We start from the raw sequence: 13,309 nt of genomic DNA, 5'->3' as shown, positions 1-13,309 counted from the left end.
AAGTTTAAAACATGTACAGCGAAACAGGTTTAAATCTACATAAATTTGACACAAGCCTTAGCGATTTTATTGAAACGTCTGCCCATCATGTTTAAAAATTATTACGCTTTTTTTTTCAATCTTCGAATTAACGGGTTTAGTTTTACTTCTCAGGCATTTGGTCTTATTCTTCTAATAAACCTGTTGCATGCTAGGCTTTCCGGTATTTTCCCTTCCACAGTGATGGTTATCACGCAAGTTATTATAGTCTTAGCTTACCGTTTCCTTTGGAAGAGTAATTAATCATCAACTGAAACAATTATTTTTCTGCATATTGTATATAATGGCAAATCAATTGAGGAGAAAAGTTGCTCAATTCATTATAGAGACATTTAATTTCTTATTGCGTTTTGTAGCATTTAATCCACTTGGACCCTTCTCATCACTTTATTCTTTCTTTTCAAACTTTTTAAGGACAGCAACTAAAGTTATTTTAACCTTTAAAATTATAAAAAGAACTGAAGAGAAAATCAAAATGGCAGATTTTATCTCAATAGATTTTCCTCGAAAGAAACCAGAAGGCAAAACCGAGTGAAGCCAGCTTAAGAAAAACAGTTTTACTCTTTTTCGTAGTGAAATGGTATCATTATAATTAATCACCATTTGCGGAAGGATACCGCATATGTTTCTGTTGCTAAAACATCTTTTTCTGAAACACAAAAACTTTTTTCAAAGTTTGTGTTGCAGTACTGCATTAGTTTCGAGAATGACGAGAACGCTGAGATGTTCAGGTAAAAATGACGTTCAAAGAGATGGAAAAACGGTAATGCGTAAGGAGGAATCAGTTCTTTCAACTTGGTGAGGTCATATCGCTTCCTGTTTGGAAGCAATCTGGTTGCTGAGCGTGGACCGGTTAACAACAACCTGGCATTATCTTGGTTTAAATTTAACGTAATTCATTCTATTGCAGGTGCATATTTCGCCAACTGGTCTGACACGTTAACTAGACATGACGTTGAGATATGTAAATCGTCTAACTATAACGTTAACGAAAGTTTAAAAACTTTAAGCCGTCAAGCTTGGTTACCTTTGACGAAAGCTATAATAAAGACCAAGCAAGGAGCATAGCAAGAAGTAGAATTAAGGAAAGTAAGCCAAGAGCTAGATTTTAAAAAGTTGCTTTCTGATTTGATTCATACGTTAACAGATTTTGTTTGATATGCTCGGCATTCGATCTAATTCTCGCGGCGTTTGATCTGATCCTTAAGTTGACTTCATTGCAACCTTGCTTTCTGGTGGTAACCAACGTTATATTTACTTAGTATTCTCTTGGCCTAGTTGATTAGGAGTTTACGATAACAAAACGGGACCGTAAGCAGATGAACTAGCCTGGTTAAAATCACACACACAAAAATCTGTTTAAACATGCCGAATAAATTTATGACGTCTATTGGGCATAAGGTTGATGGGTGACGTGAACGACCATGCATTAACTTCATGCAATTACAGCATGTGCGCCAAGGTACAGGTTCAATATTTTCGCACAGTGACGGTATATTCCTACAAGTTATAATGGTACTGTTGTGTGCTTGCTGGGATGAAGGTGGTGTATGGATAGATTAATTAATTAATTAATTAATTAATTAATTATTACTACCAAGAAAGACGTACCAAAGTTGGTCTTTCATCGCTGGAAAATCTTAAAGTATGTCATAAAGACTTCGGCGGTTTGAAGAAAACGATTCTTTGGGACAAAAATGTTGTATCGCTTTTCATACGAGTTAAAAATTGTAACAGCAAATGTTACGTACGGTTTACATTATTTTGCAACAACGATATCACTGCGCCCTGTAATCCGCATGACGTAACACCAAATCATCGGCAGTAGTATGACAAAAATGCCTGGTTTATTATCACATCGCTTCAGTGTAAATAGAGAGACAAAAACTGTATGACAGGAACATGAAAACGAGTGAATTGATGACGCAGCTCACTTCAATGATAACGATAACTGTAAAGAATCGCTCGTTCCAGTGCGATGGTTAAGTATGACGTTTTATTTTAGACTTTGCTTAGTTACAAACGAACTTTGGTGTCAAGTGAACTCGCGTGCGCGTGCGTCGTGTACACCGCGATGTACGCTGAAGTTACTGGCAACTGCCTGTTTCATTCTGTTTAAATTGGCTAGGCATAACGGCAGTTTAGGTACCACGAGCAACCTGAGTTAATGCATCTTACCCTACTTTGTAAATATCGTGAAGGTATGTACAGCCGCAGGTACATAAGGTTTAGCAGGTTATCATGATCGTAGTCGTTTCTAGTATCGTACGTTTGTTGTTAACAGACATTCTAGCCCAGGAATAGCGTGGTTGTTTAGCTTGCGTTTTTATGTATTGTATAGGTGTACTGTGGATATTTTGGTATGCTGAAGACATATTGATAGAGCTGGGACAGTATGGTAGTCTAACTCATGGTTTATTTAATAGCAATCGTTAGTATTGTCATTTTAGGCTACATCGTCTACTTTTGATTTGCATATGTAACTTAGTATCTGCTAGAAGACAGGCAATATTTTATGTCACAGGCTTTTGATATTAACAGTTTTTTTCATTATAAAGTAAATTTTTTTTGATGATTAAAAGGCACCAGTCTACCACGATTCAATGTTTTCTTATTTATGTTCAAACTTTACATTAAAATCTCAAATCTGTGACTAGGTTATTAGCATGTTTCGCTATGTTTGTATATGTGTGCAATGAATAATTTAGCTATGTAGATTGTGGAATATTACTTCATAAAAGTGCTTTTTATGTCAGTATTGTATTTTTTCATACAATGTATCATACAGTACATTGCTACAGATACCAGCCAAACCCTAAGATGAGTCTCTAATTTTGTTGAGTCAAGATTTGGTTTGATAAAACTCCTTGTTGATGAAAGAAAGTTTTATTTATACATGAATATCAATAATGCTTCGTAAAACTGTATGTGTAAGACATTTGATGCTCAGCATATTTATATTTTGATTTATGACTGGTTCTTCTTAGAACTAACAAAGTCAATACTAGCATACAATCTTTTAAGCATTTTAGCTTAATTCATTTTAAATACCTTGTATGAGATTAGAGTAGACCAGTTCTCTTACTTAATTTTTTAGAGTTGGGCCCTGTGCAAACAGAATAAGTTTAACTTCAAACAATGCAGCCACTGTTATCAGTTGTATAAATATTGGCTGGTGATTGGTATCATGGCATAGCTACGCTTCACTTGGTACAAGCTGTATTTTAAAAGGTTGTTTGACGTCATTCTCCACGCCAGATTTCCCCCAAGTCTTGATTCCCTGGTTGTTAGCTTGGTGAATGTTTTAACAATGATGGTCTTTGTTTCAAAACCCACCATTGGCAGACTTAACATTTGTAAATATCACCTTTCGCTCACTTCTATTGAGGTTTGCATCAGGCCTGAAATTGTGTATACAACAGCCCACAGCAGTCTGCTTTGAATGGTATCAAACTATTAGCAGAACTTTGGAAATTCTACACTCCAGTGTTTGCTGAAATGGCATAATGCTCAACTTTGGCTTTAGTTTGATTATAATGGTTTGATGTAGTAGGAGTGCCTGTTTAATCACATTTTATAAAAAGTCCCAGAGGTCTGTTATATAATCAACCAGTTATGTTGTATTTCAGATTGAGTGCTAGCTTCATACTGTGCGTTTGCAGGTGTCAGATTTACTGTGTGCAGCTGTTGCATAAGTTACATTTAGTTAAATTTATAAGTGAGGGTAAACAATCGCTTTCTTCATATTTTCATTATTATGGTTTTGTGGTTAAGTGTAGCTGAGACTATAATTAAAGAATTGACTTAATTTATTGAACAACAAGCTGTAGTAAATTAATTGTTTATTTGCAATTTTCTCAATGCCTTAAACTCCAAGGTCAGATAAAACAAGTTTGAAAGGTGAAATGTTGGTAAAATGCATTATCTAATGCATCACTGAGCAAGTGCAAAGACAAAGATTGAGCCTCAGGGTGTGAACTATTCTCAGTTGTAAAATAGAGTACAGTACTGTACAGTATGATTGAATGATTTTGTGTATAGCGCAACTTTTTACACAACAACTGCGTTTTCTTTCAAACTTTATTTTTGCAGGATTAGGTACAGGTGTAGTTAAATCTTTGTTTATATTATGATTCAAAAGCGATAAAAGATGTCAACCTGTGTGCAGTCTCAGAAGTTACTTGAAAACAAAGGTGAGTTTTTAATTATCCATTGACGTATTTTATGACGCATTTTGCTTGTATACAATGCCCTTGGTTAAATTACCAATGGCAGTTTCTCACCACTATTAGAGACAAAGTTACATTTTGTATACCCCATGGGATCATATTTATGTAGCATGTAGCTGATAGTATTTTTTCATCGGCTTCTCTCATCCGATGCTGTCTACCTTTCTCTGCCTATAAGATGAAACACGATATCCCGCTGTTCTATGTGGCCTACCTTATTTCTGCTACAAGACGATGATTCAAGCGTGTTATATGAGATTAACATTCCGCCCATAGTTGCAGTACTGCAACATACATACACGATTGCCCAAATGATGTGTTTTACGGCTTTTAAACTAATGCCCATGTACTTTTTATTTTTGTGATTTTATCATCATCCAAGTGTGGTTAACGTTAAGCTGGAAAACTAAGTTAGGCATTGACCTAGGCTATTTTCGTTTACAGATCTTCCCTTTAATCAATTTAATTTGTCAGCTGATCACTCAAGTAATTATATAATTGATGATATCAATTAATAAACCAAAATTTCGTTTTTCACCAAACGTTAGATGTAATTCGACAATGTTGTCAAATAATTTTCTTTAATTTTTTCATTTTGCAGAGGACGACGTGGACTTGGAATCGCTGATACAGCAAATAGATATAGGAAATGATGACACATCACAAACTGACGTCACCGACCTCAGTAGTTCTTCAGGAGATGGAGGTGGGTAAAATAGTATTTATGATTCTGATTAACGGTTTTCTGGGCAGCATGCGGCATATTAGTCATATAAACTGTATATTTTGTGATCGAATACAGGTGCACTATGATCCAAATTTGTGCTGTTTTTCTACTTTAATCAAACCTGTATACGCTCGTTGTGATAGTTCAAAAAATCTCTAATCCAATATATTTTTTCACGTGGTAATTATTGATAATAATCTGTAACAGTTTAAATAAAGTCTTAAATGAAAAGAAACAGTTTAAGGGTACTAATTAGAATTCACGCAATCTGCCTGCAAGAAAAAGGAATTAATTGGTCTTGCGTAATCTCTATGTACTTGCGATAGGAAAAATTAAGTCGGTCTGAGTTTGAGTGATTCATTGTAATTAGGACAAGCGCGTATGGTGGAACTAAACAAAAGGTTAGGAAATTACTGTTTAGATGTTTCTCAATTTGCATTAGGAAACCAATTATAGGTGGAGTTTTATTTCTTCGTTTACCACTCCAAGTGCCAAATCGAAACTTTTTTCTCTAACTACACAAGTCGCTACTGGCGGTTGTGTTAAGACTGTTTTTTTGCTCATTTTTAACCCTGTGTTTTTATGACTCATTCACTGGAGAGGGAGTTTCTTCTATGATCTCACGCCTTTGCTTCCATGTGGCATCTGGTCTATATCACTTGTAAATAGGTTGAGTTTTTGATCTCTCTACGATATATCGGTTTATTTCGCTCTACATGACTGGAGTCAGCTCTTTTTTTTCACTTCATCGTAAACAAAAGTTAGCTTTTATTAATTAGCGTTGCGCTTGATATAGATTAGACTGTTAGAGACAAGCGTGTAATTCACAAATGCAGCTTAGGAAATTACAATGATTCGCAGAGTGGTTGATGCCTCACAGAAAGACAAAGATGCTTGAAAGTGTGTTGCAGTGTAACTTACCCTTGGTTTAGTACCGGATTAATTACTGTGTACAGTTATAGGTTTCAACAGACCTAACTTGTCGGAAAATATGTGTTTCGAGTTGTTTATAGCGAATCTTTTGGTAAAAGTTGCGTTAGACTAGCAGGCTAGTCGAAGTATTGTTATATATTCTGTGAAACATGATGGAACAAACGAAATAACTTAATTAGTCACTCAAAACAACACTGGTTTCATGAGAATCTAGTACACATCGAAAAAGTTAGTCATTATAATTAATCGCACACTTTTGATATTTGCAAACGCTTTTGTACACTGATGTATTATCTTTCAACTACACTACGTAAGCTATATTCATACTTCCGTCTAATAACCCGATGATTGACTGGGCAATACGTAAAGATGGCATCCGGGATTTTTTTGTATTAGCAAGAATCATTACCGGTTATTGTAGACGTTTGTAATGCCCGGTGTGTAGTTTGGGCTTGTTGTAATAGAGCGCGGTAATTTGGTTTGTTGCTTGTCAAGGTATGGTTACTGATTAGTCTGGAATTAGTTGGACCCTCTTGAAACTTATGTTTCAAAGACAATTTTAGTAAACGCAATTGCGTTCATGTGGTTAAAATTACGTAACCAATTAAGCATATAAACGACCGAGTAATACCGTAAATTAAATGCTTGCTTTGTCAGTGCTGAAGTTTGATTTATGTGGTTAAAGTGATTTTGTGATAAGTTCATGAACAAGTAGAACGATCTAGGAGTGGACATTTGACAGTTTTTTCGATGTAAAATCATAGCTGCCATACAGTTTGACGAGGTGGTCAACTTGTTGTTTTGCTAGTTACAGAGACTTACGCAGGTTCGGTTAAAATCGTAAACAACAAAATAACAGATTATGTGAATCATAAGTTAAACTCTTACGCTTTAATTTACTAACAGTAATCTGTGATAATTATGTCGAATAAAACATTCCAGTGATAGGCTTATACTGTAATTGCTAATAGTGCTTGTCCATGGTACTCAGATGCCCTGCATGAAAGTAACGAGTCAATAACAAGCGAAGAAGGGAGCCATACAACGAACAAAACAAGTTTTTTCGACAAACATTTTCTTAAATCCTTACCTGTGGCTATTCTGGCGAAGAGGTACCGAATTTGTGTCACGTTTATGTCACTTTTATCGCATATGTATGTTGGCCACATAAATTAATTACGGTACAGTCATTTGCATATCTAGCTCAGTAAACTTCCCGAGGAACTATAAATAAATGCTTATATGTAGCGATTGTAGCCCAAGGTTTACTGTTTTACCTAAACTTTCTGTGAGTGGTCTACGTCGAAAATAGCGATCTAAATTCGTTCAGGAAGTTGTTCGGTTCCCATTCTGATCTCGCGTGCTCGTCTCATTCATCTGCGCATGCGCACTCGATGCCATCCACCCCGTCTTCGTCCCAATCTAGCTCCCTTTTGCATCAGAAAATGGAGAGAATGAACTCGTGCAAAATACAGAGAAACGGATCAAAACAAGTGAGCAAAATATTGTTTCATTAAAAGATGTGAATCATAACTGAATAATGTATAGATCAATACCTATTAATAATTCCCTTGTTTTTATCGTTTGAAATGCAAATCGCGCCGACGTATTCTTTTACCAGGAATTACGTAAGCGCATATAGTCGTAGATCAAAGTAAGTGTTTTAATTGCGCCGCTTTTGAAAGCTAACCGCCGTCGACGTTAATTTAGGAAGTTCCATTCACTTGTCTTTAGCATAACGATCCATGTGTGCTTTGCACACGAGCGCAACTTCCACTATAAATCAAAACGCACCTTTTCAGATAAATTGGAATATTTGGGTTACCGACCTCGCTCGCTGGAAGGAGATCGAGCTTCCGCATTCATCAACGTGCGCGCTCCTACTTCACAAACTGCTCACGAAGCTTCAAAGAAATCCAGATCTTACACAGTGGTCTATCATCGAGCAAAACTCAGAAACTATGATAGGTGGGCGCTTAATTATAACATAAAACCTTAACGCTTTGGAATATTCACCCAGTTTAATAACTTTATGCTTGGTCCACAGTTTGAAAATATTTGCAATTTCCTGTTATGCAGAACCGATTGACCTACCACGTGGTGCTTTACGTACTTTGTACAACGACTTTCATGTATATGTACTTTTTTACTGCTGCGTGACACAGTTTTGCTTATCCAATTGTCCAATTTCTAACTATCACTTGTTTACCAAGTTTGTCGAATTTCTTGTTATAAGGTTTGTTGCGCAACTCCTAAAATTCTTTGATAACAGCTGAGGTCATATCATTAGTCACAATCTGTTCTTTTTACTGCGTCAGATTTCATGTAGCAATTAATATCAAAAACTGGTCGTGGTCAACTTTGCGCAAGACTTGGACATTTAGTTGATGGTTTAAACATACATCTGTCAGAGTTTCAAGAATTTTTAAATGCATTCTGCTTCATCTGTATGTGTGGGTTACTACTTTGAAGAGGCGTACATGCCACTGGGAACACGTGTTAGGCTAACATTACTGACGTCACTGCCTTATTTGTTTTACAGAGAGATACGTCGAAGACTGTGAGATAATGGATGACCTCATATCCAGTTCCGAGACGGAAAACATCGTAAGATTTTGCCTGAACAAAACTTCAGCGAAGTACACCATTCTTCAAAATCCAGAGGTATGAGTTTGTGCATGAGAAAGCAAACGCTCGCAACAATGTTGTTGTTCATTGGGTAAAACAAGGCTGGCGCCTTATTTGCGAACATCCACTTGAAACTGATGTCATTGTCCTAGTGATTGAACTAGTCACTGCCAATCAAAAATGACCCGTTTTTTCTGTCAACTCGACTCCGGAAATTTCAGTTAACTCCGCGGTGTTAATTGATATTTGCTGACGCCAGACCGGTCAAAAAACAAAGGGAAACGATATTTTATTGACGACATGCTTGACTCGACAGCATGTGTGAAATATTTTGCGAAATGTAGACGTGTATCAGGTCCTAGAACGCAAGTAAACACTTAAATTGCATTTGTGCATAATTTACGAGCTCTTAAAAGCTATGTGATGGATAATGTCGTCATCACCTTCCCTTAAACGCAGGATGTTTATATTTGAGTTCAATTGTGCGACACTAAATCAAAAAAGGGTACCAGCAGTCACTGAATCGTATCTCGAACAGAGGTTCAACTACGTACTTTAAATCCATTAAAATGCACTGATTCCAACTGAGATCTTCCCTGACTGTGAAATAAAGACATTTCATATTGTCATGGAACCTTTTGGAATTGTTTTTTGCCTCCATACGAAATTTCTTTACAAAGCAGATTGTTTTTCAGCTTTGTCTTCCGCCGGATATGCTCACTTACCCGGGAAATTCCTCGTCAGCGATCGCCGGCGTTGATAGCGTGAGAAGAATGCAGATGCAGCACATTTTAACCAAGACTGCTCCGGAAATGTGCGGCTGGTTGCATGTGCGCGAAGTCGGTCGAAGGTCGTGGAAAAAGCTTTATTGCATATTACGAAATTCCGGCCTCTACTTCAGTAACAAGAACACAAGCAAGGTGTGAAAATAAATGTTTTTTGTATCGAAATTAACGAGTACGAATATTTTTACCTAAAAAATTCAAGCGTTACAGACAATCAATGATTAATTAATTTAAGTTATTATTACAGAGTGGCCATTTTTCGTAAGTTGGTTAACGGTTATACTAACCCTTGTCAAAGGCAGCTTAGGAGAATCGAAATGCAAAAATTAGGTTTTAGCTATATATAATATATATGGTCTATTTTAAGATAGACTGAGATTAGAAGGAAGATTTAGGTTGTTATGTTTCGGTTAGTGTTGTAGCATTTAAGCTTGGTTATTAAGAAACTTAAAAAAAGCTTCGAACGTACGAAACGTTTTCTCATAAAATAGTGACAGCCTTATTACTAATTATTAAAGTTAGGACTCTGCCGTAACGTGATTTCAATTTCTTTAAATGTTGCAGGAACCCATGAATTTAGTCTGCATCGCCGAAGTTCATTCTGCTCGTGTCTGGTTCCCGGTGAACAACAAGAAAGTCGCCAACAACTCGCCAACCGCCTTTTCATTCTGCTTGAAGGTAATTGTAACCTTTAAATTCTATTTCAATAAGTGTATGTATTCTACCTCCCTATTGTACGTGATCATCTAATTTGGAGATATATCGTGTAAGTTATTTTTATTGTTGTTTGTATGTTAAAAGTTGATATTATCTATATCGTTTATCTAATCGGCAATATTTCGTCATAGCCACGGTCGTTTCGAACAGGTTCAATCATCAGGTGGTTTTGCGCGGAAAATAATCACGTGAGGTCGGCTTGGATCAGTGCTCTTCGACTTACAATGGTTGGTCATTGTTTAGCTTTCGTCTGTAAACATTTCGGTCTTAATATGTAATGTTAATTCTGTAGTGAAGAGGTATTGAGTTTAGGCTCTGAACGACTTATATGAATTAACTAGAAAATATAGCAGTGATTTTATTCGTTTAACCTTATTTCGCTGAGACTGCTCAAAAACATAGATTAATCCTTGGGCTGACTATTTTCTCTCTAAGAGCCATACGTGCCACGGTGTTTGTCGATAGTTGTGTTTATATTTCAAAACAGACTTTACACATTATATTTATTGCTTAGAATGGAAGTCGTTTCCACGAATCCTATCTCAGTGCCCGGAGATACGGCCCGACCAACCTCATTCGTTCGTCGAGCGATCGAGCAATCAACGTATGTCTCATATAAATTTAAGACAAAGAATCTAATTCATCGCTCCTTCAGTTTAAAACTTAGGAACACACCCATAGTAGCACATCTCTGTATCTGTGCTGTTTGTTCGTTCAGAAATACGACTCCAACTTCGTCGCCATGGACTTCAGTGGCGCCACCGGCCGCATCATCCAAGACCCGATGGAGGCAACCATGGTAGAACTCGAACAACAATCGTCATGGAGACGCCGCCTCATGAATCGAACAATAAACAATTCAGCAGGTTGGAATTTGAGAACGAGCGCATTTAGTTTAGTTTTTGCTATGGTGTGATTTTGAGTGAGAAGCGTGATCGGCGTGGTGTTTTAAATAGACGTTTTACTGTAAATAAGCAATTGCGCCGTTTTCAGCGAGACGCGACGAACGAGTATTTAAAATGGTTTTAAACTATATCATTGTGGAAGAACAAATAAAAACCCGCGCAGACTTAATCTCGAGTTGCATCATAACACATCTGCTCATATTATTATATTTATCATTTTGCAGCCATGGAGAGAGGTTTAGTTGGGAATTCCGCTCCCACGAGGGACATAGCTTGGTTTACTCGCGGTAAGTATCTTGAAACACATCATGATGTTTTGACGTGTATAAACTTTGTATCATCAAGTGATGAAACGCACTTTGTACTCTCCATTGGTTTCCGATATGTTCTGTATACAGCCCAATCATAAGACCGGTTTCACCTTTGACCTCTCTGACGAATACTAAGCGCGGATTCCAAACTTTATAACTAATTCAGGCTTCAAAGTGTTTAATTAAACTGGTTCAGGGAGTTAATATTCCAAATCTCCAAAACTATGTGGTAATATACTTTCGTCGCAAAGTTCGACAGTGAACCATTCTCCACTTTCATTGCAGCAATACATCAAACACAGCCCTGGTTTTACGGGAAGATATCACGTGAAGCGGCCACAGATGAAATCCAGAGGCACGGGAGCCTTGACGGGTGAGTAGCCGCGTAATATCGACTTGGAAATTTTCTCTTTCCCCTTGAAAAAAGTTGGTGAAAAGCGCATTTTTATCTGATAACCTTTATCCGTCTTAATCGCTAGCAAAGCCGCGTTTTTTAACCTGCTGTCTCGGTCAATTGCTGCAACGACCACGGCGGGTTTTTTCTATAAAATGTAAATATTGAATTTAAACGGGTCTTAGGTAATGTAAACTGCGTATTATTTACACTCGGAGCAAAGTATCCTGGAATGGCCAACGACTTAAATTTATCCCATATATGGATAACTTCCACAGCTGATGCTGTAATATGCGCATGTGGGGAATCACGTGATATACGACATAGCTTTATGTGGTTTCTAAAGCTTTTCAGCTGCGAAATTTCTCAGTTTCATTTATCAAATACTACCATCAATATGGGTTTGTAACGACGTGTTCAATCATTATTTTCATAGAACCTTTTTGGTGCGCGACAGTCACACCATACCGGGCGGAATCGTCATAACCATATGTCATAACCAAAAGTCACGTCATATACCGGTCACACAGGTTTGTCAGTCAGTGATTCTATGACGTTAGCACGACTTGTCATAGATCAGCTAATACACGTCGTTTTGTGTTATCTTGCAGCTTGAAAAAGACGGCAAATGTTTTTACACGTCCGACAACGGGGAGACCAGATTCCTTGACCTCATTCAGTTTATCGACTTCCATAGACTAAACAAGGGCTCATTACCTTGTGTGCTTGTGCACGAATGTCACCGCAGTTATCACTGATCTGCGCATCGTGCGCATACTGGTTTTGTTTTCTGTTTTTCAAATTTCTTTATTCTTATTGCATTGTGGGAGACCCGTGTCAGCCTTATTTATTATGACGTAACAAGAGCCAAGTGGTGATGTACTGCCTTTACGTCAGTGATGTTTTTTCTTGCTATTGAATCGCGTTTTTTGTTGTGAAAAATCTATTGAGTTTTTTAATCGAGGAACAATAAAGTACCCTAAAAACTCTAAAATTTGCCATGAAAATCCAATAAATTGTCAGGTCGTGAATCAAGTCACGTGTCAAAAAAAGCAACCTGTTTTCCAGGAACAAAAGCAGGAAAATCTTTCGTGGTACTATCTGGATGTAAACTATGGTATTAAAACATGAACCAATTTTCAAGTGCAGCAAGATTATAAGTGAATGTGTAGTGCTTTGTCAGTGCCGGTATTGTATTTATATGTTAAAACCAGCAATTAGACGCTTCGAGCTATAGCTTTGACAGCTCTTATCTTTTCAGATATGTAAACACGAACGAAACCAAGTCTAAGGTGGTTTATAATGTACACAAATGTAACTGGGACGCCTACACATGACCGAGTGCACGTTTTAACGTTTAACTACAAACCTACAACGTGTCACCAACTTTGCTTCAAAGTTGTGCCCAAAACTTGACATTGCGCCACACCGAGCGTAAATTTCGTGATATGCAATGTGACTGTTTCGTCATAGGGCATCAGTCACCTACGTCACTGTACGAATTTGCAAATCGAGCGGAAAAACCACGGCCGATTTTTTTTAGTCCATGTATGCCGAGAAATTGTTTATTTCGTGAAAGGACCTACAAAAGCACGGTGTTAGAAAACGTAACATATTTCATACCAGCGTTCAGTATAAAAT

The 13,309-nt window shown here is 37.2% G+C and overlaps 1 protein-coding gene across 1 annotated transcript; it reads left to right on the top strand.

Moving 5' to 3' along the window:
* Nucleotides 1-4,097: 4,097 nt before the first annotated feature.
* LOC143465124 (growth factor receptor-bound protein 14-like) lies at nt 4,098-12,703 on the top strand. Its single transcript, XM_076963291.1, has 15 exons — nt 4,098-4,232; nt 4,870-4,974; nt 6,920-7,040; nt 7,259-7,421; nt 7,731-7,896; nt 8,471-8,592; nt 9,252-9,476; nt 9,906-10,019; nt 10,190-10,285; nt 10,573-10,662; nt 10,777-10,924; nt 11,188-11,250; nt 11,560-11,647; nt 12,105-12,198; nt 12,280-12,703. Exons 1-15 carry the CDS (start codon nt 4,190-4,192, stop codon nt 12,424-12,426), a joined length of 1,785 nt encoding a protein of 594 aa, XP_076819406.1. The 5' UTR covers nt 4,098-4,189; the 3' UTR covers nt 12,427-12,703.
* Nucleotides 12,704-13,309: the final 606 nt, after the last annotated feature.

This window comes from Clavelina lepadiformis, chromosome 7 (assembly GCF_947623445.1).
Source record: "Clavelina lepadiformis chromosome 7, kaClaLepa1.1, whole genome shotgun sequence".
Lineage (NCBI taxonomy): Eukaryota > Metazoa > Chordata > Ascidiacea > Aplousobranchia > Clavelinidae > Clavelina > Clavelina lepadiformis.
This window is presented reverse-complemented; position numbering and strand designations above follow the sequence as displayed.

What these genes read in the sequence shown, in the direction of transcription:
- LOC143465124 (XM_076963291.1), top strand. Translation starts at nt 4,190, where the DNA reads ATGTCAACCTGTGTGCAGTCTCAGAAGTTACTTGAAAACAAAG. An exon ending in GTAACAAGAACACAAGCAAG is followed by an intron (nt 9,477 to 9,905) that starts GTGTGAAAATAA and finishes TAAATGTTGCAG; the next exon opens with GAACCCATGAATTTAGTCTG. An exon ending in CGAGCGATCGAGCAATCAAC is followed by an intron (nt 10,663 to 10,776) that starts GTATGTCTCATA and finishes TTGTTCGTTCAG; the next exon opens with AAATACGACTCCAACTTCGT.